We start from the raw sequence: 22,365 nt of genomic DNA on the forward strand, positions 1-22,365 counted from the left end.
CTAAGATCTATGGGATGGGCGTCAGGACTGACTTTTAAACTTACGATACTACTTACATGTCCCTGTATACCATGTCTTCTGAGAGCGCGAACCACGAACAGTCGACTCCAAAAAAAATCTGAAATAGTACAAGATATACAAATAGCTCTGTTCATCTGGATATACCACTACTTTTTTACTATTTTTGCATCCATTAGCATTGAAAAGCAATATTTATGATATCCACAGTTTTTAAAGCTTCTCTTGCCGCTATGTCCGTAAGACTCTGGCATTTTGGTACTTTTATATCGACCGCTTTCGTTGTTGCAGGTCGTATAATCGTAACAAGAGCTGGAGGAGGCGTCTAATATCTGCCCTTTATGTTAAGGAGTGGAAACTGCTCGCGGATCGGCTAAGCATGTTCAATTCATGCATTGTTCGCCGCGATTTATGTATAACTTCATATTGTACGCCTCGCAATATCTTTCAACCCAATTTTTACTTATGCTATCTAAGATTCTCTTTTAGATAAAAAGAACACGTTTGCTTAAATGCAAGATAGTATACCTTACTACATCGATGGCATCTTCTGACGACCCAATTTAATTTGACCCTATCTCTTGTCAGTCGTTTCATGGATTTCTGCAGTATTCAACAACAATAACAATTCCTCAGATGAGATTAGTCGTTTCCCAGTACTAACGTTAGCGGTAACCCAGAATCCGTTACAAATGTAAAGAATAAATACACGCCGTTACAAATCCACTCAATAGTGATATGAGTATAAATCCAGCGCCTCTCCACCATGGGTACTGTATCTCATTGATCCGATTGTTAACTTTCTTTGAGGAAAGCTGTGGTCTATCTGGAGCTGAAGCAGGATTTATAACCGGTCTGAAATGAAGTGATTGAGTTCATGTAAAAATCGAGGTTAAAAGGCTTTTGTCATTATTAACTTTGTGGCGACCAAAGGCAGCTTCTACTCAAAAGAAACAAAAGAAACGAATAGACAAGTCGAAATAACATGAGATAGCAGCTTACTAACATGAGTAAAATGGGGTATATGCATCCATGTTGAAAATAGATAGGATGAATAGAGATCTATGTATAAAACCGATCCCAATTGATCCGGTGTCGCCTTGGTCTGTTGCCGTCAATTGTAACCAAAGGAATCATGGATGGTCTTGATTGAAACGCAAGAAAATTAATTTAGTATACCACGCTACTAGTTGGTGCAAAAAACTAGTGATTTGCACCTCTTTACCTTCCATGGACGCACTGAAAAGGAAATCGACAACTGGATAAAGCTTGAATAAGCCAGCGACATTGCTCTAAAGTTAGACTATCATTAAACATGATTGCACCACGACATGCTTTTGACCGTAGGATACGCATCATGCCACGAGGACAACCGTGTAGGTATGTAAAAGATTTGACTTCTTGGTCATTATCATTATCAGCCTCCTGAAACTGTTTTACACGGTCCAGCGAGTGTAGATGTTCACGAATAAGGTCACGAAGCATGTCCCGGTTCACCATACATCGGTCTGCAATGAGGCGCGGTAAACGTGTGACGAGAACCTGGCCCTTCTTTTTCTTTTCAAAGTGCGGTGATGCGGCGCGAGTGGAAAAGTGTTTGGAGTAGCGCAAAATTTTGGTCGTCTCTGCATCTCCTTCTTCTTCGGATGGAGCCGGGACCGCAGTTAAAGCTGTTGCCGACGAAGACGTTGACAGACGAAATCCCCAGCGACCTAATTGAGTGGCATATTTTTGCGCCAATGCACATTCTGTGGATGACAAATCAATCGCTATCGATGGGTCAAGCTGTGTTGCTTCTGCTGTATCCTTGAGCGACCACAACATACGCTCTAGTTGAACGCGCTCATCGGCAGCATGTTGGTCCACAAGCAATAATTGGCCAGCATTTAGTTTGATTAGAATAAATTTGTTGTCGACCTGACCAAGCACCTTGGCGCCTTTCAATTGTTCCTTGTTGAGTCTGATAGCTGGTCCCTCGTGCTGCGCTGCTGCTGTTGTTGTTTCCAATGACGACGGCGTCGTTGATGTTATCGTTCTTGCTGTGTTACTAGGAGATAAGCCCATAGATGGATGTGTCTTACGCAACCTCGATCTATCAATGAAGCTTATCGCGCTTGTGCTTCTGCAGCCATGCACGACCCGAGTTTAGAAATCTTATTCTTTTTTCCGGGCAGAAATAAATGAAAAAGCAGGTCATATTGCATACACATACCGACGCACTTCGTTGTTGTACAGCCAAGAACTCGATGCCACTACATGGGATGAAGATGTTTTCCGACTTTTCCTTGATGTGGAGTCATCAACTTCGTTGATATGAACAAGTTGCTTGTAAGCTGCACTCGTTATGAAATTATGTGCACGTAGAAAGTTGGCAGCAAGCTGACGCACGAGACCGTGTAATCTGGGATGAATCTTGTTACGTAAAAGGTAAATAATAAGTGGAACATTACGAACTTTGTCTTTATTTCAGATTACATATTGGTACTTTTGCAAATGGGGACATGTGCTAACCTTACCTTGTGTTCATCAAGAAGATAGAGTGAGATATCATGCGAGCTGATGTTTGGATCTTCAACATGTATGACAAAGGCAGGATGCTTTTCGACTACGCCTAGTAGAGGAGACGCGTATTGTGAGCGCGAGGTCACCAAAGAGATTGGAAGCACTTCTTTGTACCTTTTCCCTTTTTGGATTGCTCCGTCTGAGTAAAATCGGTTGTGGGGTGTGGTTTGTTAATTGTTTTTTTTAATGTGCCGCACATTTGAGTTTAGCCGAATGCCGCGCTACATGTGAAGCCACGTTCGCAAAGCAGAAAAGAACTTTTACCATGATGGAACACCCCGCAAAAGTTTCACTAACCGTGCGATACAAGTCATGGCCGAGGTCGATGGGATGTTGATTGATATCTGTCAAACACAAAGAAAGAAGGAGTTAATTCGTGCCCGAGTGCCTTCGGACCAAAACGGTATATAATGGCTGCATACAGATAAATTGTTGGTTCTGGGTAATAAATGGAATGACCACATGTATCGTGTGAGAAAAGATAAAAAGGTTTCTTCCTTTCTTTTTCTGCCATAATAAGACATCAATATACCTTGCTCGGACAAGGAGCGATCCCGAAAAGGCCTTGCAGCTTGATGTCGGTGTCGTCATTGTACTCAAACGATCTCATATTCTACATGGTTGTTGCACAAAAGAACCCCAACAAGTCAGTCGCCCGCCAATTTCTCCGGCGAGGAAGTGTGTTACCTGCGCAAACTCATGGCCATAGAGACGATGCAAGACATTCAAGTCCGAAGAGTGCTAGGTTTGAGGAAATAGCCAGATTTGGAAGAAATTACAGGTTAATGGTGTCGTGTGATCCTCAACCTCCACTTTCCCCCCCCCACCCCGACAAGAGGTATATTATTATTTTCAAAGAAGAGAAGGAAACCTTTTTCGTGGCCAGTAGCTTTGTGTCACGCTCCCGCAAGGTAAACCCAACATGGGGAAAGGCCAATGCCATAGTGAGGATCCATCGTTTGATGGATTCGCTGGTGCGGTCGCCCGAGCTGAGGAATCGTCGTCGAACAGGAAACTATGGAAACGGCGTAAGTTTCCATGGTAGAACTTTTCCTTTAGACAGGCAGCAATATTTACCTTGTAGAACAAATCTCGCACAACCACCGTCGTGCCCGGTTGCCGTGGCTGGGTGGGCGATGTTTCAACCAATCTTCCATCCTTTGTTTAACGAGGATGTAGTTCATCATGATTACCTCATCAACCATACGCGAAGTACTAGTGCAGCATTTATTTCTGAGAATTACCTTCCATATCCCCATTTGGGCTTCGTCACACCGGCGGTGCCTTGAAATAATTTGGACTATTGCGATGTCTGCCAGACTAGCCAAGGCTGTACGATTTACCTCCCGCCCAGATATGACGGAAGGTTTTAGTAGCAGTTCAAGATTTCAGAGAACACTTCAAATGTGATGTGTTACCTTGTCCTCGATAACCAAACGTACGAACATGGCCAAGATCGTCCAGCGTTTTACACTTTGACGTTGCTGCAGATGAAAAGGCAGATAAGCTTTCAAGATAAGCTTTGGCAAAACATCCCAAAAAAGCAAAAAGACAACTAAAAGAGATGATGTTTGTGATTTGCACAGACCGTGTCGTTTAGCCAGCTGCGTCAGCTCGCTTGCTTCAATACCAGTTCCATCGTCATCCACTCGAACTGTGAATTTCTCCGCATCAAATGCAACGTCGATTTGGGAAGCGTCGGCGTCCAAGGCTAAGGGAAAAAGATAAGGAGCATTTATTAAAGCCAGCCGTCCAACCGTAACGCGTCATCCCAACGCTCATAGAACTGCCCTGTGTCTCGCACCATTTGTTACAAGCTCCTCCACACATTGCTGTACATTCGTAATGTTTACTGATCTACAGATCGGTAGAGTGTAAATATGTTTATTTTTTATTTAAAACCCGAGAGAAAAACACGTAATTTAGACATACGCTCGCAATTGGCGAATGACTTGCGGCGGCAATGCAGCAATATAAGCCATTCTCTATGGTTTCGAAAGAAGAAAAATGGAAAATTAAAAATTAAAAAAAGGCGGCGCCGCAAATCTCGAACCACTTAGATTTCTGCTATGAGCTAGTAGTAGCGTCTTTTCGGCGAGATACAAAAATCCATTTTTGCTTGTTTGCTGCTAAATTGCTCCCATTTATTTTCGCCTTTTCGGTCAGTAGGAAAAGTAAGAAGCGTAAGCACGGGTGGTGCTTGGACTCGTAAAATACGATAAAGTTTCGGCAAGCGAGATGAAGGACGATGTCATTGCGCCGAGAAAGGCAAGTCCCTTACTTTCCCCGGCTACGTTTTTCTCACGGCTTTGAAAAGAGAAATTCAGAGATTGGGTGTCAGATAGCGGAGATCAAACAGGCCGTTCTATTGGTTACGTACCTTTTCTTATTTTCGCAGCAAGTGTCTAGTGATGGTCAGTAACTCCAATCGAAAAAAGACCGCCCACCCCGGTCTGTAACTTGCGTTGGAGATTGTCTCTCAGTTATAAATACTAGCCGCCTTCTCCACAAAAAGAAAAGGTTCGGTTCTAGCCTTCTCTACCCAGCTCTCCCTTTTTCTTTATTCTATTGTTATAGCAAATGTCAACCCCAGACTACGAGGTAACGAACAAATACCAGGTGGAGGCTGGCCATCGCGAAGATCAAGCCTCGGTCGACTTTGAGAAATCCGTACATGAGATCCAAATCGAGCACGTGCCCGAAGGCACTGCTTCGCCAACCAAAGCCCTTTTCATGTTGTTGAAAGCCTTCGTCGGCACTGGTGTCATCTTTTTACCTGGCTCGTAAGTACACACACACACACACACACACAAAGCTTGTGCTGCATTTCTGTTCAAAATAGGAGAATTAAATCTGTATATGTATACTTTCTGCTCTAGGTTTAAGAACGGTGGTCTAGGTCTCTCTATTGGTCTGATGGTGATACTTGCCATCATCTGTTTGTATGCTTTCCAACTTCTCGTCTGGGTCCACGCCCGTATTGGTGGCTCCTATGGCGACATGGCTGGCAAGCTGTATGGTCGTGTCTGCCGCTACTTTGTGCAGTTCTTCTTGGTCATTTCGCAAATGGGCTTCGTCGCCTCCTATTTGATGTTCGTCTCGCAAAATATCAACCTGATTGCTGAAGCCTTATCTAACTGTGATCCTCCTTTCGAGAGCAAATACTGGATCTGGATTGCTGTTGCTTTCGTCATCCCCATCTGCTGGGTGCGCAAGCTTGCTCGTCTCTCATGGTGCGCAATCATTGCTGATGTCTTCATTCTCTTTGGCATCATTTGCTGTCTCTACTACACTGGCTCTCACATCCAAGAAAACGGTGTTGGTCCCAACATTGCTTCTGTCAACCAGCGCGACTTTGGTCTTATGATTGGTACCGCCGTCTTCTCCTTTGAAGGCATTGGCATGGGTACGTTTTCTCTTTATGTTTCCACAGAAACAGTCTTTCGATGTTTCCATAGGACCACCGCACAGTGACTAACCTTCTTGTGTTGTTTGAACAAACAGTTGTTTCCATCATTGAAAGTATGAAGAAGCCCGAAAAGTTCCCTATGGTCCTGAACATTGGTATGCTCATCATCACCACAATCTTCATTCTCATTGGTGCCATCGGTTACATTGCCTATGGTGAAAACATCGAAGCATCGATTGTCGCAAACTTCCGTACCGAAGCCTTGTCCGTCACCGTCCAACTCCTTTATTCAATTGCCATGATTCTCACTTCGCCCTTTATGTTGTGGCCCCCTCTCACCATCATTGAGCGTGGCATCTTTGGCAGCAAGCGCAGCGGCCGTGTCGCACTCAAGTGGAAGCTCTCCAAGAACTTGGTTCGCTCGATCATTCCTTGTGTCAGTGCTGCTGTCAGTTTCGGTGTCGGTGCCGACAATCTCGACAAGTTCGTTTCGCTCGTCGGTATTGTTGCCTGTATGCCCTTGTGCTTCATCTTCCCTGGCTTGTTCCACTTTAAGTTGTGCAAGAACATCTATCTGCGTCTCCTCAACGTGCTGTTGATGTGCTGGGGTGCTGGTATCATTGTGTATACCTTGTACGTCAACATCTCATCGTGGATCGATCCTTCTCCTTCCGCTGCTCACGTATGCAGTCCCATGAACTACTAATTTTTTTCTCTCGCCTCAACACCCACACATCTTCTCCTCCAACTTTTTTCACCAATAGTCTCATAATTCGACATATTTTTTTAGGGCTGTTCGTAGATCGACAGCCATGTACATATATATCTATCCTCTTAGTGTTTTGTTTGTATTCTCTGTATCTCCCCAAAAGTGGTCTATTTGTATTCCCCGTATTTGATGTACACACATTCCTTTATTACTGAAATAATAAACCAGAAAATCTAGTGGTTGATCCGTAAAAATGTAAAACTTATCGGCAGGGCTGAACTTCCCTCTCTTGGACCTGGCGATGATGTGGTGTATCACTGCCATTGGATGCTGGCTACGTGGTCGGAGTGGCCGTTGTCGGCGGAATAATAGTTGATAAAACCGTCCTCGCTGTCTAGGATCTTGGGCACGGTAAAAACTCATCCGTCTCGGCGTCTGTATCGCCGATTTATCGTACTACAAGAGATAACGTTCAGATTTGCCAGATTGACAAACTCCGTATTTTTCTTATTTGGCTATATAACCATGGATGTAAAAATAAAAAGCTTTTACCTAGTACATCTCCATACATGTGCGCGCTGACTCTGCTGCTTGTGATCATACTCTAGTCGATGTGTTGAAACGTACCGGTGCGGCATAATTTTTGTAGATACACCGTCCTTCTCTGAAGAAGTACAATACTAGTACCTTACAACGTATCACAATTTTTCCACAGTTTTAAAGAGTGTAATGATCTCGCTTAGAAGTGGCATTTTGTTTATACAAAGGTGTTGCTACATGGAAAGTAGCAAGTAAACGTAGACTTACGTCAGTTACTGTACTTTGTAAATAGCGTGCGAGTAGGCTTTGAGTGAACGTCAAAGTTGTCAAGTGCGATGGATACCAACTTGATATAGACTACGCGTGCGCACTGCTATAGTAGAAGTCAATGTATGCAACTGTTCCTGTTGACAGTCTTCCGTGACACTACATTCACTAAAAGTGCGTTTCATCTGGGAAGATCGATAACTACCGTAGCACTTTAAACACGTTTATCCTTTCAAGCTGAAAAGATAATTGTCTACCAATTTTGACTGTGATACGCAACCGATTTTCAGATGCTTTGCTAGTTACATCTTACTGATGTAGTAAGCCTCGCCATCTTTACATTGCTATATTAGTTATTATACGACATTGGCATTAGTGAACTCGTATACTTTATCTGCTGTAGTCACTAAGTGAATCCAAAAAGGCCAAGTTTGATATGTAACGTGAATTGTCTGTTAGGTTTTTGAAATTGGTCTGTAACAGAAAGCATTCACGGTGGAAAGCATCATTTTGCTATCACTAATGAATAGTAGCTCGACCAGTCGTCAACACAACGTCGTCAGCATTCTTTGTTTACACAACGGAGACGTCGTTGTTTGTGGAATAATTGATACGTTCTCGTATCTCATTCAATGGCTTTTGTTTATTCTTCATAACTGATATACATTTAACTGCTGACATAGTAATCCAAACAATAAGGCATTTAGACCATCAACTCAACAACTTAATCGGCAGATTTAGAACTTTCTTTCGTTTCATCGGCAGTAGGACAGACCGATGTTGTCGCTGCAACTTCTTCGATTGGTGTGGTCGGAGTGGTCGTGTCCGATGAAGATGATTGTGGCGGCGGCGGCTGCTGCTGTTCCCGCGGGGCATCAGTCTTTCCCGCCAACTTGCTTTTGCGCTGCTCTGGTTTTGGCACGTTGAGTTCGTCGGCCCTGGTAATTGCCAAATTAATCGTCTATTTATCGAGATAACACGAGAGATTAGATTTGACAGAAAAGTTCAAGCAAACACAAACTGAAAGTCCGTGGTTTTACTTTTTTTGCCCATCAGTTCCCGTTACTTTACCATGGCTAAACGATACTCGAAATCAAACTTGGTGTATTTGGACGCTGTCTCCCAGAACGAACGTGCGCGTGTCTTGTAATCCAATCCCCAAGATGTCACGCCTGCTTGCCAAAAAGCAAATGGTACCACCCACTTGTCGCTGGCAATCTTATCCTTGTGATCAATGATCCAATTGAGGTGTATGATCGCATCACGATAGTGACCCATGGCGTTTTGTAACGACGCTTTAATTAATAATAGGGTACCGCGCTGATCGTAGTATTGCGGTGGTGGCGTTTCAGGCAATAGTTCTCTTGTTCGGATCCCATACTCCATTCGCTCAGCTTCCAGGATACGATTCAGTGCTCCATCAGCAACTGCCAAACTACGTTCCAGAAGCGCCGTATCCATAAAGTCAAATGCATTAAAGATGCATAAATACTCGAGCGCACACAAGTTCATGTCCATATCTTGGTACCCCGTTGCCTGGTACGCGTTGACTTTGCGTAAGACGTAACGCTCCATCATAGCTGCTGTGCTGCTGCTGCTGCTGCTGCTGCTAGATGGTGTCTTGCCATTAACAAGCTCAGGCACTTCGGCAAATGCAAGGATTGCGTCGGTACGCTCGCCCATCATATCCAGACATGCACCATGGAGATATCGGAATATGGCTGGTGACCAATAACGTTCTTTATAGAGGTTCTCGAATATCTTGGCAGCACCTCCCCAGTTGTGCTGCATCATGTAATTAAAGCCAATCTCATAACTGCAGAGGTGTAATACTTCCACTTCGGCCCATTCGTTCTTGCTAATCTCGATGGCATACATAAACGATTGTGTCGAGAGGATGAGGTTGCGTGCCAGTCGTGAAGTACGACCGGCAAAGTACAGGAAAAACGCGGAATTAGGGTATGTGCGCTGTGCATCCAACAGTGTCTATAATCATACACTCCTATCAATACATGTTGGTCATCATTCAATATCCACATGATTACCTCAATAGCAGGCTGTGTGTACTCGCTCGTAAGTATTTGGGGACATAGTGAAGTCAAAACAGTATAATAGGCGAGTAACCTTTTTTTTACATTTGTCAGTAAATGGACTCCTTTGAATGGTTAGAAAAAAAATAGACCGTACATAAGAGAAGCAGTCGGCGATCTGATTCGGCGGCCTTCCAGACATAGCTTCAATAGAGCGAAACCTAAATGCTTATCTGCTTTCCATCCAAATGCTGAGACCACGCGTAGTACCTTTTGTGGTAATGACGATAAGACCAAGTGCACTGTACCAATACTAAATCGTTTTATTATTTTAGTCGTCGGTTTCTTTCTGCCATCCATATGAGCGACACTTTACCCGAATTGAATGCCGGAAACGGTGTCTTGATCAATAAAATCGTTAAAAGATTGTCCCATACGTTTGTACTCCTGCCATACAAGACTATAACTCGTATAAGCTACATAATTGGCCAAAGACAACAATAAGCTTTAACAGAGACTGAAACTCGCTAGCTCCCACACACAACTACTTTACCTCGTCGCAAGTTTAGACCGCACTTGATATATCCAACAACGCTTTCCTGCAGCAACTGAAGTATCGCTATTTGTAAGCAGCACTCGGCTTTAGCGACATGGGCACGCAAAATTCCATTAGGTACAAAAGTGATTTTCTGCTTTTTGATCGCTTGTGGCGTTGCTGGCTTTGGGCTCGCTGGGAGACCGTTCGTTCGCGAGTATTTGATATGGTTGTAGTAGGATGTAAAGTATTGCACAACAGAGTCTCCCACATTCTTTTTTGTCGCAGCATCAATCTGTGCTGTGGCCAAACTGTATGTCACCATTAAAACGTCAATAGCTCTATCGGTTGCTTCGTTGTCGGCCGTCTATATGTAATTCTCGTTTTTTTAAGCGCTCCCTCACTAGATGACAGCTACGTTTCGTTGATCTTACCATAACAGCTAATTATAGGGAAAAAAATAGCAGCATAGTATTAACATAAACAATCCATCGAGCCCCGCATGCTTCATTAAGATCATACCTTTAAGAAATGCCATGGATCCCAGACCCAACGCGTGCAGCGGATCACTAGAATTATCTCGCTTTTTGAGTACGATAATGCTTGTCGAGTCTCTCCTTTAATCCTGCACTACTCACGTCTTTGCCTCTCGCTCAAACAGTCGCTTTGCTTTCATAAATCGATTATTGAATAGATGGCGCATTGCTCTTAATACAGGTTCATCTACACATGGATATCGTTGAAACAGGTAAAAACACACGTACACACATATGCACAACGCTCACCCCTCAATATATATACCTTTCCTTTCCTGCTCTCGTGGACTTGAGTTATTTGCTTTCACTTCCTTCAAGTTAATATCGTGAAGAGCGATCAAGTTTGCGCTAAACGACTCTACATCCGGCATATCCTCCTCGGTACTCAGACGCACAGGTGGCTCAAAGTTGGGTGGCGGTGATCCTGGTGTTGGTGGAACAATTTCGTCACTCTTAATACCAGAATGTTGTTGTTGTTGTTGCTGCTGCTGTTGTGTCGAATAATCATACTCGCTGCTCGTGCTGCTGCTGCTCTCGTGGAATTCGTCGCCACTATGCAATTCATCCGCGCTATGATGACTACCGTCGCGATCACGAGTTGATGAAGGCGCTTCTTCGGGTGGGGGTGTCGATTTCAGGACGGTGGTCTGAAGTGCATTAATGACCAGCTCTAGCTCTTGTCGAGGTACGTTATCCTCGTTGTTCTCATCACTGCTTTCACTGCCCGTCGAAATATCATCGGTCATGGCATGGCGTGTCATGTGCGACGACGGCTCCGCTGGTGTTGCTTGTGTAGACACCGTTGACTCCGACACCTGTAACTTGGCAACTTGATCCTCTTGATTAGATGGGGCTAGTGGTGGTGATGAGGATGGTGAAATTCCATTCATGGTTGAATGAGGTTATTAGGGGTAAAATAGAAAGTTGACACACAGAACAAAAAAGGGCGCGTAACTTTCTCTTTCCGGGCTATTCGCCCTTTTCCTTACTCCTGGCAAACAAAGCTAAAAAGCGAATACTCACGTGCAAACTCCCACATGCTTTTTAAAAATATGGGATCTTTCTTGGCTCTTCTGTGAACGGTAATACCAATAGGCTTTTTTTCTCTCGTTATAAATTGCACTGGCCCTGCTTCCATGGGGGACATAACTTGTCACTCGTTACGGTGGAGATTGTCTCCAACAGGAGTTGCAGGCAAGGAATGACTAAACTAGCCTTGGCAATCGCTGTAGGAGAGAGTATGAGAGACCTATACACGGGTGATATCCTTTGCTCATGAAAACACAGGGAACATCTATTTTCGATATGCTATTAGTACGCCTTCCAATAACAGGATAATACATCTTGCACACAACAGATTACCCCCAAAAAAGAGGCTCCTTTATATTGTGCGCTCTTCCATGACGTTACACAAACAATGTCTTAAATCACCTTCGGGGACGCCACAATGTCCAGAGCAAACTGTCGATGCTATTGGTGTGTATCCAATAATGATAAAGATATAAGGTATACGTCTGCATGATGTTGGCCGGGAGGAACACAATGAAGGCATATACAAATTTATTGTCTTTCGCTTTCCAACAGAGTCGCATGACATGCGAAGCCATTAGACGTCGAAAGTTTCGAATGAGAACTACGGTTGATTTGGCTGATGGTATATCTGACTAGACACGCTTCTGGCGCCAGCGGTGATGATAAAGACTTTTAAGGGGGAGCATTGCAAACAATAAATCTGTTCAATCGTTGTTCCAAGTACGTGTCTTTCTTTGGACATCATGCCGTCCGCAACCCTACATCTTATCATCAAACGCTTTATTATCTTTTACAATCATATAATGAATAACTATCGCCTAGCTAATGAAGCATACTACTATTAGCTTTTCGTGGCTTCAAGTCTTAGCTGCTTGCTACTGTGACTCGAAATTTGTCAACTCTCAACTATGTTGTAAATCTAGAAGCTGCATATGTTTCTGTGAGTGCTTACGCACAGACCACTGATAGCAGTTCCACAACGGTTGTCTATGAAATTTTGTAGGCGATACCAATGAGATTGCTATCGACTCTAGAAAATCAATATAGCTGTACAGCTATTGTGCAGCTGCTTCGTAGGAGTGTAACGTAGAAATCCAGACATTTGAATGCTTTAAAGACATATCTACTAGCATCTGTTTTGCTTGGTGTATGGATCACTGATTAGGATTTGAGAGCTGCCGCTGACCCGCTTGTTTCAGCGAAATGAATGATAGGTGGCAATGCATGGTGCTATGAAAATTAATGCACGTGAGGTTTTGTGTATGTATGTAACGTCGTTTTGCATGTCAACAAAACATAAAGAAAGCTTTTCTCAACCCCAGATCGCTTCCGCGGGTCAGGTAACACAAAAGACTCCGACTAGAATAAAATGAAATCGGACGGAACCAGCCGGACCAGCTTTTTTCTTCTTTTTTTCGGTAACTTTTGACAACTCCATTATACCATGTGCGGCATCTTTGGGTATGTCAAGCAAAGCTGACAAGAAGTATAATATGGAAGAAGAGAGACTGATTATGTGATGCATTAGCTACTTTAACTATCTCATCGAAAGAGACCGCCGATTCATTCTGGATACACTTGTCAATGGCTTGTCGCGTTTAGAGTACAGAGGCTACGACTCTGCTGGTAATGAATATTCATAGCGGATGATTATAAAGAATAGCTCTAATGGGGATGGTGTATACACAGGTCTTGCCGTGGATGGCGACAAAAAAAAGGAGACAGTGATCATCAAACAAGTCGGCAAAGTAGCAGCTCTCAAGAAGCTTGTGAATGAACAAGACATTGATTTTTCCAAGGCATTCGTCAGCCATTGCGGCATGGTAAGTGATAGCAAAAACAAAACTAATAGTTATCCATTTCGGTTGGATGTACGATAACAGAGGAGGCAGTGGTGTAGTGTAAAGTTCATTCACAAACAAAAACTCACATTACGTACATGCGCGTACACACATGCAGGCACATACCCGCTGGGCTACTCATGGCCAGCCTTCGCCACTAAACTCACACCCGCACCGCTCTGATCCCAATAATGAATTCACGATTGTCCACAACGGTATCATCACAAACTACAAGGAAATCAAGACACTGCTTGAGAAGAAGGGCATCAGCTTTGAGACCGAAACCGACACCGAATGTGTTGCCAAGCTCACCAAGTACATATACGACTCGCAAAAGGATAGCAACATCACCTTGACAACGCTCGTCAAGGCTGTAGCCAAGGAGTTGGAAGGCAGTTTTGCGTTCATCTTCAAGAGCTGCCATTTTCCCGACGAAGTCGTGGCTACCCGCAGAGGCTCGCCCCTTCTTGTCGGCGTCAAGACTGCAAAGAAGCTCAAGGTTGATTTTGTCGACGTTGAGTTCGGCAATCCCACGACAGAGAGCGAAGCAGGTATGCATCTGTGTGCCGTTTGCTTTACAGAACAGAATACTAAGGCTTCTTTGTGGTGTAGTTTCGGCCAAGGAATCCAACAGCTTCCTTTCGCCGGTTGGCGCTGCACATCCCCAGCTGCAGCGCAGCCAATCGCGTGCTTTCTTGAGCGAGGATGGTCTACCACAACCTATAGAGTTCTTCCTCGCATCCGATGCATCGGCCATCATCGAACACACCAAGCGTGTGCTGTATCTTGAAGACGATGACATTGCCCATATCGCCGAAGGAGGTAGTGTATTCGAATGATATCTTAGTGCCTTTTTTGGAGACTCATTGCAGGAAATTTGTTCTAGAACTCCATGTGCACCGTTTGCGACGCGAGGATGGTGATTCGTGCACACGGTCGATCCAGACGCTGGAAATGGAACTTGCAGAAATTATGAAGGGTGCATTCGATCACTTTATGCAAAAGGAAATCTATGAGCAGCCTGAATCTGTGGTAAACACGATGCGTGGCCGTGTCAACTTTGAGAACCACAAGGTCACATTGGGTGGTCTCCGCGGCTACCTTCCGATCATGCGCCGTGCTCGTCGTATCGTATTCATCGCTTGTGGCACCTCCTATCACAGCTGTATGGCGGTAAGTGACTCATAAAGTAACGCTGTCTGCTCATGCATGTGTGCTCAAGACTAATAGCTTTGTCATATCATTAGACGCGCGCGATTTTCGAACAGCTGACCGAGATTCCGGGCCAAACGGAACTGGCATCCGACTTTTTGGACCGACGCACGCCCATTTTCCGTGATGATGTCTGCGTGTTTGTTTCTCAATCCGGTGAGACTGCCGACACCATCCTAGCTATGCGCTACTGCTTGGAACGCGGCGCCGTCTGCGTCGGCGTCACCAACACTGTCGGTAGCTCCATCTCACGCGAAACTCACTGTGGTGTCCACATTAACGCCGGTCCTGAGATCGGTGTTGCCAGTACCAAAGCCTACACGTCGCAGTATATTGCTTTGGTCATGATGGCTATCCAGCTCTCTGAAGATCGTAACTGCATGTCTGAGCGACGACAGGAAATCATTGATGGGTTCGTCGTTTCTCCGGCCGTTCTTCGTCTTGCGCAAGGTGGCACAAAAGCTAACACATATTAATGCATACTAGATTGTACCGTTTGCCTGGTCACATCAAGGAAGTTCTTGCCGAAGACGCCAACTTGCAAAGTTTGGCACGTGACACCTTATCCAAGGAACGCAGCTTGCTGATCATGGGTCGTGGCTATCAGAACGCTACCTGTTTGGAGGGTGCACTCAAGATTAAGGAAATCTCTTACATGCATAGTGAGGGTATCTTGGCTGGTGAACTTAAGCACGGTCCACTTGCGTTGGTCGATGAAAATATGCCTGTCATCCTGGTCATGACCAAGGATTCCCTTTACCCCAAGGTCCAAAGCGCTCTGCAGCAGGTTACTGCTCGCAAGGGTCAGCCCATCATTATCTGTAACAGCAGTGACGATAGTTTGATCAAGGACTACAAGACTATCCGTGTGCCACAGACTGTCGATTGCTTGCAGGGACTTGTCAACATTGTCCCTCTTCAAATTTTGTCGTATCACCTTGCTATTTTGCAAGGTGTCGATGTTGATTTCCCTCGAAATCTGGCCAAGTCTGTCACAGTCGAGTAAAGGAAAAGGAACATACGCACACGGGAACGCACATGCTTGGTGCATATAATAAAAATGTTCTTCTATTACCCATTTTGTTTTCCATGATTCTAATTACTTTTTCAAAGTACGTTGCTTTTCTGCGTGCTCAATCAACTTCTTCTCCACAAACATGCCCTATACACAAATAACGAGATACAAAGAATATAAGACTCGTTTCATCTTTAGGAAATTCTGGGATCGTTCCATTTCCTTACCTTTCGCTTGCGCACAGTGTCCATGTATTTCTTTGCAAGGTTTTCTTTGTCTGCCTTTTCGCCCAAATCCTCCAACTCTTCCTCAGTCGTGGGTACCCAGAATGGATCTTCATCCAGCATCTCGAAGCCACTAAATACTAGCTGTGGACTTGCAGCACCAGATGTTCGCTTACGAATTTCTAGAGTATCAAAGAACAAGTAATCAGCCCCTACATTTTCTTTCTTACGCCCAAGATGAAAGACCTACCATCGGAGAAACCGAAACTTTCAATCACTGGTAAAAGGGCATGAATTTGCCAGAATGGTGTGCCATCCTTCAAATCTTCGGACACGATCTTGCCCTTGCGTTTGGAAATGACGCCATACACTCTTCCAAGCACCTCGGCAGAAGCTTGGATATCACATTTGTACATGGCCAAGAATAACCGTGGGGACCAGTCCAAGAAGCCTTGTCGACATGCCTCCTTCATAGCTGAAATGACCTTACCCTGAATAAGCGCTAGCTTTGAGCGCACTAATATACTCAAGAATCAGTACATACCATTCATCCCAAGGCAACAGACATAGTTATACAACTCACCATCGGCACTATCTGACTCTTCCTGATGAATTTCCAGGCCATGCACGATGTAGCAAACGCCTTGTACAGGCTCGGCACACAATGGACCCGCCAAAGTGGACAGCTGAAAGCCTGTGTGAACAGGGAAATCGACATCTAGAATACCCAATGCCTCCTCGCTATCATTTTGTTGCTGTACTTCCAGCACCTCGTCCGCATGGTCATCTCGAACATCACTTTCACTCTTGTTTCCAGTCTTTTCGATTTGAAAAAAGGGCTTGCGGATATAGCCTGGAATACGGTTGACCAAAATGTTAGGACCAATTCGTCGTGGACCAAAAGACCAGATTCTATGCAATAAATGCGGGTGTTTAGTAAGTCGTTCTCCCTTACATTGATAGCCTTCTTTTCCCTCAGACAAAATAAAACAACGTACTGATCGACAATGTTTTCCCACAGCGGTGCCAATGGTCCGCCTTGCTTCTGCGCTTCGGAAAACTTTTCACGCAGGATAGACTGGAATTCCTCGGGTGAGAGTACTTTTTCACCTGCATCCAATGTCACTTGCTGCAGCAAATCATCCTCGTCTACTGCTTTCTTAACCGACTTTTGTTCGACAATGGACTTGATGGTTGACGTATGCTGATTCAAGAACTCGGTGACAAGCTCTGGAAGTGGAACAGTGCGAACCTTCAAGGTAATGTTCTTTGACGACGACTGAATCTCCTGCATACCACGGGGTATTTGGCCGTTCTCGGTGTCCTTCGCAGGTGGCAAATCTGTTTCCATGCGATATCAGTATGAGAATCGCTATAGCTACTAGAATTTATTCGCTTTACCTGCACCAACAATGCATTCTCGGAAAGGTACAATAGGAGGCGACACATGAATATCGATCTTGGCAAATCGTTCCTTGAGGTCGCGCAAGCACCGTTCAAGATGCAATTCGCCGGCAGTCAGGATAACGTGTTCACCAGTCTCTTGAAGTAGCACTTCAACACATGGATCAGCCTGGTTCAACAGACGCAATCCTTCTACAAGCCTGTCCATATCAGCTGCATCGGCAGGCTCCAGGGCTACACGGACAATGGGTGATGCCTCCATGCGCACGCCTGCCATATTGCTCACATGTTCCTTGGTGCTCACAAGAGTACCGTTCTTGAGAATATGTCCTTCCAAACCGCCAATACCGAACACATTGCCTGCAGATACTTCGGGCAATGCCTCAAGCTCACGTCCCATAATTAAGTACAAGCTTTCGACCTTGATTTCGCTGCAATGCTGGTCGGGATACCGAGAATCATACTTGGGTCCCAACACATAGAGCTTTTGGCCAACACGGATCGTACCAGAGTACAATCTCGAAAAGCCAATGATTCGCTCTCCCTTGATCTCTTCCTTGGCCTTCCGTTCTTCTTCTTCCTTTTCTCTGTCTGCTTCAGCTTGGAGTTGAGCGATGGTTTCAGAATCCAAAGGTACGCCGTTATCCTCATTATTAGTCTTGTCCTCCAACGCAGCACGCAAAGCTCGCTGACGTCGGCCTCGTTCGCGCATTTCTTCTGCCGTCATTTGCTTGCGTCGGTTTTCTGGTAACAGGTCGGCAGGAACAGCAAACATTTTGCTGACATAAGCAACCACAGGTGCATTTTCCGACGCGTCACATGCGTAAAGCGCCGTTTCAACGTCGTTGGTTGGCTTTAATGGCTCGTTGTCGTTTTGTTGTACATCCGGGTATAACATTTTGGGAATGCGGATGCGTTGTGCCTCGACGGGTGGTGGCAATTGACCAATAATAGCGAGCAGAACACATGTTGACAGTGGTAACCATTGTGAGAAAATAGCTGTCAATAAGGTTTGTGTGTCGCGAGACCGAAGATCCCGCGGAAGCACCTTGATATTGAGCGAGTTGACGATTTTTTCGGTTCGTTCGCGATTCCTGATACAGGAATTGTCAGTTGCCTTTGTATATAAATATATTCGGCTTGACCACAGACAGTTGGGTTGAAACTGAACTTACTGTTGAACAACAACGCTATCATAGACAGCCCAGATATTATCCAAAACGAACTGAACAAACATGGGCTTCATATTACGGCCCTTGAGGTGCTTGTGTTGGATCACACGCTTGGCTTTTGCATCAAAATAGTAGTCTCCCCATAAGCACTGCTGCAGAACAGATTCCTTGAAACCAAGCTTTTTGAAATAGATGCTTGCAAATTGCTGGATACTAAAAAACGGAGGCATGTTAATGCAAGCCATGACCATGTTCATTCTTAATTAAGAAGAACCTCCTATTTTAAATCTTACCGAAAAGCCCAGCCATCGACAGCACTCGCGAAAATGACATTCCCTTTGCTTGGATCGAAATAGATATCCGAGTCATCGCGCTCTTCGCCATGCCAATCCTCATTCTGCTTTTCTGCTTCGACTTTTCGTGCTTCATCTTCCATCAAATCGCCCGTAAAGAACGTTGCCATAATTGCATTTACTTGTTCAAGAATACGAATCAGGTGAAGATAGGCCTCTTGAGGCGTCAGCTTGAGTTCCACAATCAACCGATCCATCTTGTTGAATACAAGGATTGGTTTGACCTTGTCAATCCATGCCTGTCGCAGCACCGAAATCGTTTGTGTGCACACACCCTCGACCACATCAACCAATACCAAACCACCATCGCAGAGTCGAGACGCTGTGGATACTTCGGACGAAAAATCGACGTGACCGGGTGAATCGATCAAGTTGATCAAGAACTCGCTGGCCACATTACCTTCGCCTTCAGTTGATGCACGTACAAGCTTGAAATACAAGCTAATGGCACTTGATTCCATTGTAATGCCGCGTTCTTGTTCGTCTTCTCGTGAATCGAGGTAACGCACTTTGCCCGCCATTTTAGACGAGATAATGCCGTTTGTTGCTAGGAGTGAATCGGATAACGTGGTCTTGCCGTGATCAACATGGGCTAATATACAGATGTTGCGGATATTCTTCAGATTCTTTTGTAGCGCTGAGAGTTGTGTTGGTGTAATGGCTGGCATGGTGAGACAATATAAATTTGAAGGATAAAGAATGGAGAGAGAACGAAGACAAAAAATAGAATACACTAATATACAGAATGTCGCAGCAACCAAAGCAACTTTTTTTTTGAAAGCCTCTTAAAGCTTTCTCGGAGTTGCAGGCAAATTCGCAGGATTGTGCCGCAGCAGCCACGTTACCGCAGTACACAGGTGGCCACTTCCGCAGTCGCAGTCAAGACTTCGTTGTGAGAATTTGGTTTCAATTATTAACAGCGAAAGCTCTAATATTACAATCGTCACTTAATCGTTGGACGCCTTTAACATTTATGGTACAATCCTATCTATTTTTTGTGCTATATGACGTACGAGCCTACTATGTACTAGTGCTAGGCTGTTGCTATCATTGCCTTTTTCAACGCAAACTCTTTGTATTTATATTTTCATCACACTGTTTTAACGCTTACCAGCAGTACCAACAGCAGTAACAGACATATGCATCAAAAATATATAAGTGGGTTCTGTTAGCCTCAACCGATGCTTTTCTTCCTTTGTTTCATCAATCCTATGCGTTTCCACTGGGTATCTACTCGTAAGGTTGTCGCTACAGTATACATCACAGACAAAGCGAGGTTACAAAGCTTACATCCCTGTCACTATGTCGCGTTCACAGATGCACAGTACTCCTTTGGACTATATGCTTTGTCTGTCCATGGAAGTACAAAGAGTCGTGCTTTCATTCTTGACATTGAAAGAGCGTATTCAATGCTCTGTCGTCAGCAAAAAGTGGCGATCGGTGGTGCTTGCTGATCCGAATATGTGGCATACCCTATCGAACGGATCCTGTAATTACAAGTTACATCGCGTCCTAACCACCTATCAGGCATTGATTCCAACGAGCTCTACTATCCGTGTTGTCGATTTATCTTTGGATCCTAACTGTACCTACAATGGCATGCTTGCCGCTACCGAGGACTTGAAAAACACCATGGATTTGCTTACAGTCTGGGACTGTCGCTGCATTAAAGAAGGTCGGTTGCAGTCAGACTTTAAGCAAGAACTAGTGGTCAAGTTGACCATGGCAGCTTTTTTAACGTGACATTGAGAACTTTTTTCTCGGTATAAACTGCTATTAGCGACCTTCACTTTATCTTGTTATAAGATGCAATGGTTCGAGAAGTTCCAAGCGGTTACCTGCTCTAGTTTGAACCGGCTGACTTTGCTGTGGGATGCTTTTCCAGAAGACACCATCTATCCAATACCGGCTTTCGTGATTAATCAGTTTCCGAATTTATCGCATTTCAGTCTAAAGATGAGGAATGGAGGCGATTGGTTAATCCGCCCTTCCATTTCACTGTCGCATCAAATGCGCCGGTTATTATTTGGAGAATTAGAAGCTGCTGGTGCCAACGACTCCTCAATTCTGAAGCAACACCAGCACATGAACCTCTCCAGCATATGCCTCGACGTTTCTAATCAAGATATTGCCCTTCCATTTCCCGAATATATACTTCAAGTTTTACCGAATTTACAAAGTATCAACTTCAGGTCGTGCGGATGGGGTGGAGCTTTGGCGAGAAAGTTCTACAGGTACTTGATCAGCTACTGTACAGCAATCCAGACACTTAGATACAGCTGCACATTCGAGAATGACGAGGGATATACCTTGTTTTCTGAATCTATCGAACATACGCATACGAAACACTTTGCAACCGCTGAGCTGTCGAACTTACTGAGTGCGACGAACAGCACATTGAAATGTTTCCAGCTCTGTGGTGCTGGGACCAAGGATACCATGCACTATTTGCTTTGTGTGATCCCAGCATACCACAACACGTTAGAAGTCATTGATCTGACTCATTTAAGACAAGAGCATCTGGAAGTCTTATCAACAGCTGGATTTCCTCGCTTGCAAAGGTTCATTGGCAGCTTTTATCAACGAGAACAGCAACAGCAACCGCCGGTATCTGTTTCTATTAATTTTACAACACAGCTGATTGCGTTCTTTGCACGAGCTCCGCGTTTGCACTACATTCAATTGGAGAATCTACGTATCAATCATAAACTTTTGGAGTTCCTTTGTTCTGATCGTCTTACTCTGCTTCAAGTGCTGGTATTCGAGAGCTGTTACGGAGTAATGCACGACGCTATTGCAGAACTGAATAAGCATTCCCATATCGACTTTCATTATATACCGTAAAACATATCATTCGTAGCTACATTATCAATTAACACTAATGGCTCACCACTTCCACTAATAAAATTTAACCTTCTTGCTTTAAAATTGTATATGATCAAATAAAGCTTACGCGTGAATATCTAGAAAAAACAGATGCTAAGGCTATCACATTTTGAGAATAACGCTATATGTCATGCTTCAAGCCGACAAAGTCGACTGATAACATTTGCAACAACACAGGTACTGTAACAAGAAGTGGTAGTAGCAGTGTTCTTTTTTTTTGGTTGTGTCTATTTTTCGAATAAAGATTCTTTGGTTCAAGTACGCTTCGCTGACGTTGGCAGAGTGTAATAAAGCTTTAAGCATATTTACGAGGCCATGATACAGTCTACAATGAATGTATAGCAGTAGAAATTAGGTCACACTCTTTTGAGTTACAATGCCATAGTATTCATCAGCGAAGCACGACCTGTCAAAAACGACAATTTCCCAAAAAAAAAAATCTGAGTCACAAAAAAGCTCTGCCTTTCTTTTCTTTGCTGCTAAAGAAAAAAAGAATCCAATTGTAACTACATTGAGCCTTTTTCCTGCGCACGATCCGTTCGATTTCGGACCCATTCTTCGACGTTTTGTAGCTTGCAATCATGAAAGAACAAGTTTATGACAACACGCCGAAAAAAATG

At 44.3% G+C, this 22,365-nt stretch overlaps 6 protein-coding genes across 6 annotated transcripts; 3 read left to right on the forward strand and 3 right to left on the reverse strand.

Annotated features, from left to right (window-relative positions):
• Positions 1 to 1,080: 1,080 nt before the first annotated feature.
• BDB00DRAFT_868009 (histidine kinase-like ATPase) lies at positions 1,081 to 4,562 on the reverse strand (the record flags this gene model as incomplete). Its single annotated transcript, XM_053126410.1, has 16 exons — positions 1,081 to 1,162; positions 1,244 to 2,110; positions 2,231 to 2,430; positions 2,535 to 2,629; positions 2,695 to 2,719; positions 2,878 to 2,924; positions 3,003 to 3,018; positions 3,113 to 3,193; positions 3,268 to 3,321; positions 3,452 to 3,595; positions 3,658 to 3,738; positions 3,825 to 3,910; positions 3,999 to 4,100; positions 4,169 to 4,291; positions 4,385 to 4,437; positions 4,513 to 4,562. 16 exons carry the CDS (start codon positions 4,560 to 4,562, stop codon positions 1,081 to 1,083), a joined length of 2,106 nt encoding a protein of 701 aa, XP_052984149.1.
• Positions 4,563 to 5,105: 543 nt separating this feature from the next.
• On the forward strand, positions 5,106 to 6,952 carry BDB00DRAFT_802369 (transmembrane amino acid transporter protein-domain-containing protein). Its single transcript, XM_053121948.1, has 3 exons — positions 5,106 to 5,363; positions 5,460 to 5,986; positions 6,085 to 6,952. Exons 1-3 carry the CDS (start codon positions 5,161 to 5,163, stop codon positions 6,693 to 6,695), a joined length of 1,341 nt encoding a protein of 446 aa, XP_052984150.1. The 5' UTR covers positions 5,106 to 5,160; the 3' UTR covers positions 6,696 to 6,952.
• A 1,148-nt stretch (positions 6,953 to 8,100) lies between these two features.
• On the reverse strand, positions 8,101 to 11,657 carry BDB00DRAFT_802371 (uncharacterized protein). The gene is made up of 10 exons (XM_053121949.1): positions 10,872 to 11,657; positions 10,709 to 10,793; positions 10,593 to 10,639; positions 10,505 to 10,512; positions 10,089 to 10,437; positions 9,912 to 10,011; positions 9,693 to 9,848; positions 9,551 to 9,629; positions 8,577 to 9,491; positions 8,101 to 8,466 (listed from the first exon to the last, which is right to left on the reverse strand). Exons 1-10 carry the CDS (start codon positions 11,494 to 11,496, stop codon positions 8,230 to 8,232), a joined length of 2,601 nt encoding a protein of 866 aa, XP_052984151.1. The 5' UTR covers positions 11,497 to 11,657; the 3' UTR covers positions 8,101 to 8,229.
• Positions 11,658 to 13,058: 1,401 nt separating this feature from the next.
• On the forward strand, positions 13,059 to 15,730 carry BDB00DRAFT_950921 (isomerising glucosamine-fructose-6-phosphate aminotransferase). The gene is made up of 8 exons (XM_053129580.1): positions 13,059 to 13,099; positions 13,167 to 13,264; positions 13,328 to 13,461; positions 13,598 to 14,030; positions 14,092 to 14,301; positions 14,366 to 14,652; positions 14,727 to 15,103; positions 15,178 to 15,730. Exons 1-8 carry the CDS (start codon positions 13,083 to 13,085, stop codon positions 15,695 to 15,697), a joined length of 2,076 nt encoding a protein of 691 aa, XP_052984152.1. The 5' UTR covers positions 13,059 to 13,082; the 3' UTR covers positions 15,698 to 15,730.
• BDB00DRAFT_802379 (P-loop containing nucleoside triphosphate hydrolase protein) lies at positions 15,731 to 19,632 on the reverse strand. Its single transcript, XM_053121950.1, has 8 exons — positions 18,800 to 19,632; positions 18,510 to 18,719; positions 17,332 to 18,428; positions 16,929 to 17,271; positions 16,514 to 16,842; positions 16,181 to 16,447; positions 15,934 to 16,112; positions 15,731 to 15,853 (listed from the first exon to the last, which is right to left on the reverse strand). Exons 1-8 carry the CDS (start codon positions 19,525 to 19,527, stop codon positions 15,791 to 15,793), a joined length of 3,216 nt encoding a protein of 1,071 aa, XP_052984153.1. The 5' UTR covers positions 19,528 to 19,632; the 3' UTR covers positions 15,731 to 15,790.
• Positions 19,633 to 20,161: 529 nt separating this feature from the next.
• BDB00DRAFT_925573 (uncharacterized protein) lies at positions 20,162 to 21,703 on the forward strand (the record flags this gene model as incomplete). The annotated part of the gene is made up of 2 exons (XM_053128807.1): positions 20,162 to 20,569; positions 20,666 to 21,703. The coding sequence occupies 2 exons, from the start codon at positions 20,162 to 20,164 to the stop codon at positions 21,701 to 21,703; spliced, it is 1,446 nt and encodes a 481-aa protein (XP_052984154.1).
• Positions 21,704 to 22,365: the final 662 nt, after the last annotated feature.

Source organism: Zychaea mexicana, assembly GCF_025766255.1.
Source record: "Zychaea mexicana strain RSA 1403 chromosome Unknown BDB00scaffold_7, whole genome shotgun sequence".
Lineage (NCBI taxonomy): Eukaryota > Fungi > Mucoromycota > Mucoromycetes > Mucorales > Lichtheimiaceae > Zychaea > Zychaea mexicana.

Coding starts and splice junctions, on each gene's coding strand:
- BDB00DRAFT_950921 (XM_053129580.1), top strand. Junction 14,653..14,726: donor CCTATCACAGCTGTATGGCG/GTAAGTGACTCA, acceptor TCATATCATTAG/ACGCGCGCGATTTTCGAACA. Junction 15,104..15,177: donor CGACAGGAAATCATTGATGG/GTTCGTCGTTTC, acceptor AATGCATACTAG/ATTGTACCGTTTGCCTGGTC.
- BDB00DRAFT_802379 (XM_053121950.1), bottom strand. CDS start 19,527: ATGCCAGCCATTACACCAACACAACTCTCAGCGCTACAAAAGAATCTG. Junction 17,272..17,331: donor AGAATGCATTGTTGGTGCAG/GTAAAGCGAATA, acceptor GCATGGAAACAG/ATTTGCCACCTGCGAAGGAC. Junction 15,854..15,933: donor ACACTGTGCGCAAGCGAAAG/GTAAGGAAATGG, acceptor ATTTGTGTATAG/GGCATGTTTGTGGAGAAGAA.
- BDB00DRAFT_802369 (XM_053121948.1), top strand. CDS start 5,161: ATGTCAACCCCAGACTACGAGGTAACGAACAAATACCAGGTGGAGGCT. Junction 5,364..5,459: donor GTCATCTTTTTACCTGGCTC/GTAAGTACACAC, acceptor TTTCTGCTCTAG/GTTTAAGAACGGTGGTCTAG. Junction 5,987..6,084: donor CTTTGAAGGCATTGGCATGG/GTACGTTTTCTC, acceptor TTGAACAAACAG/TTGTTTCCATCATTGAAAGT.
- BDB00DRAFT_802371 (XM_053121949.1), bottom strand. CDS start 11,496: ATGAATGGAATTTCACCATCCTCATCACCACCACTAGCCCCATCTAAT. Junction 9,630..9,692: donor TCGCCGACTGCTTCTCTTAT/GTACGGTCTATT, acceptor TGTAAAAAAAAG/GTTACTCGCCTATTATACTG. Junction 9,492..9,550: donor ACACACAGCCTGCTATTGAG/GTAATCATGTGG, acceptor GTATGATTATAG/ACACTGTTGGATGCACAGCG.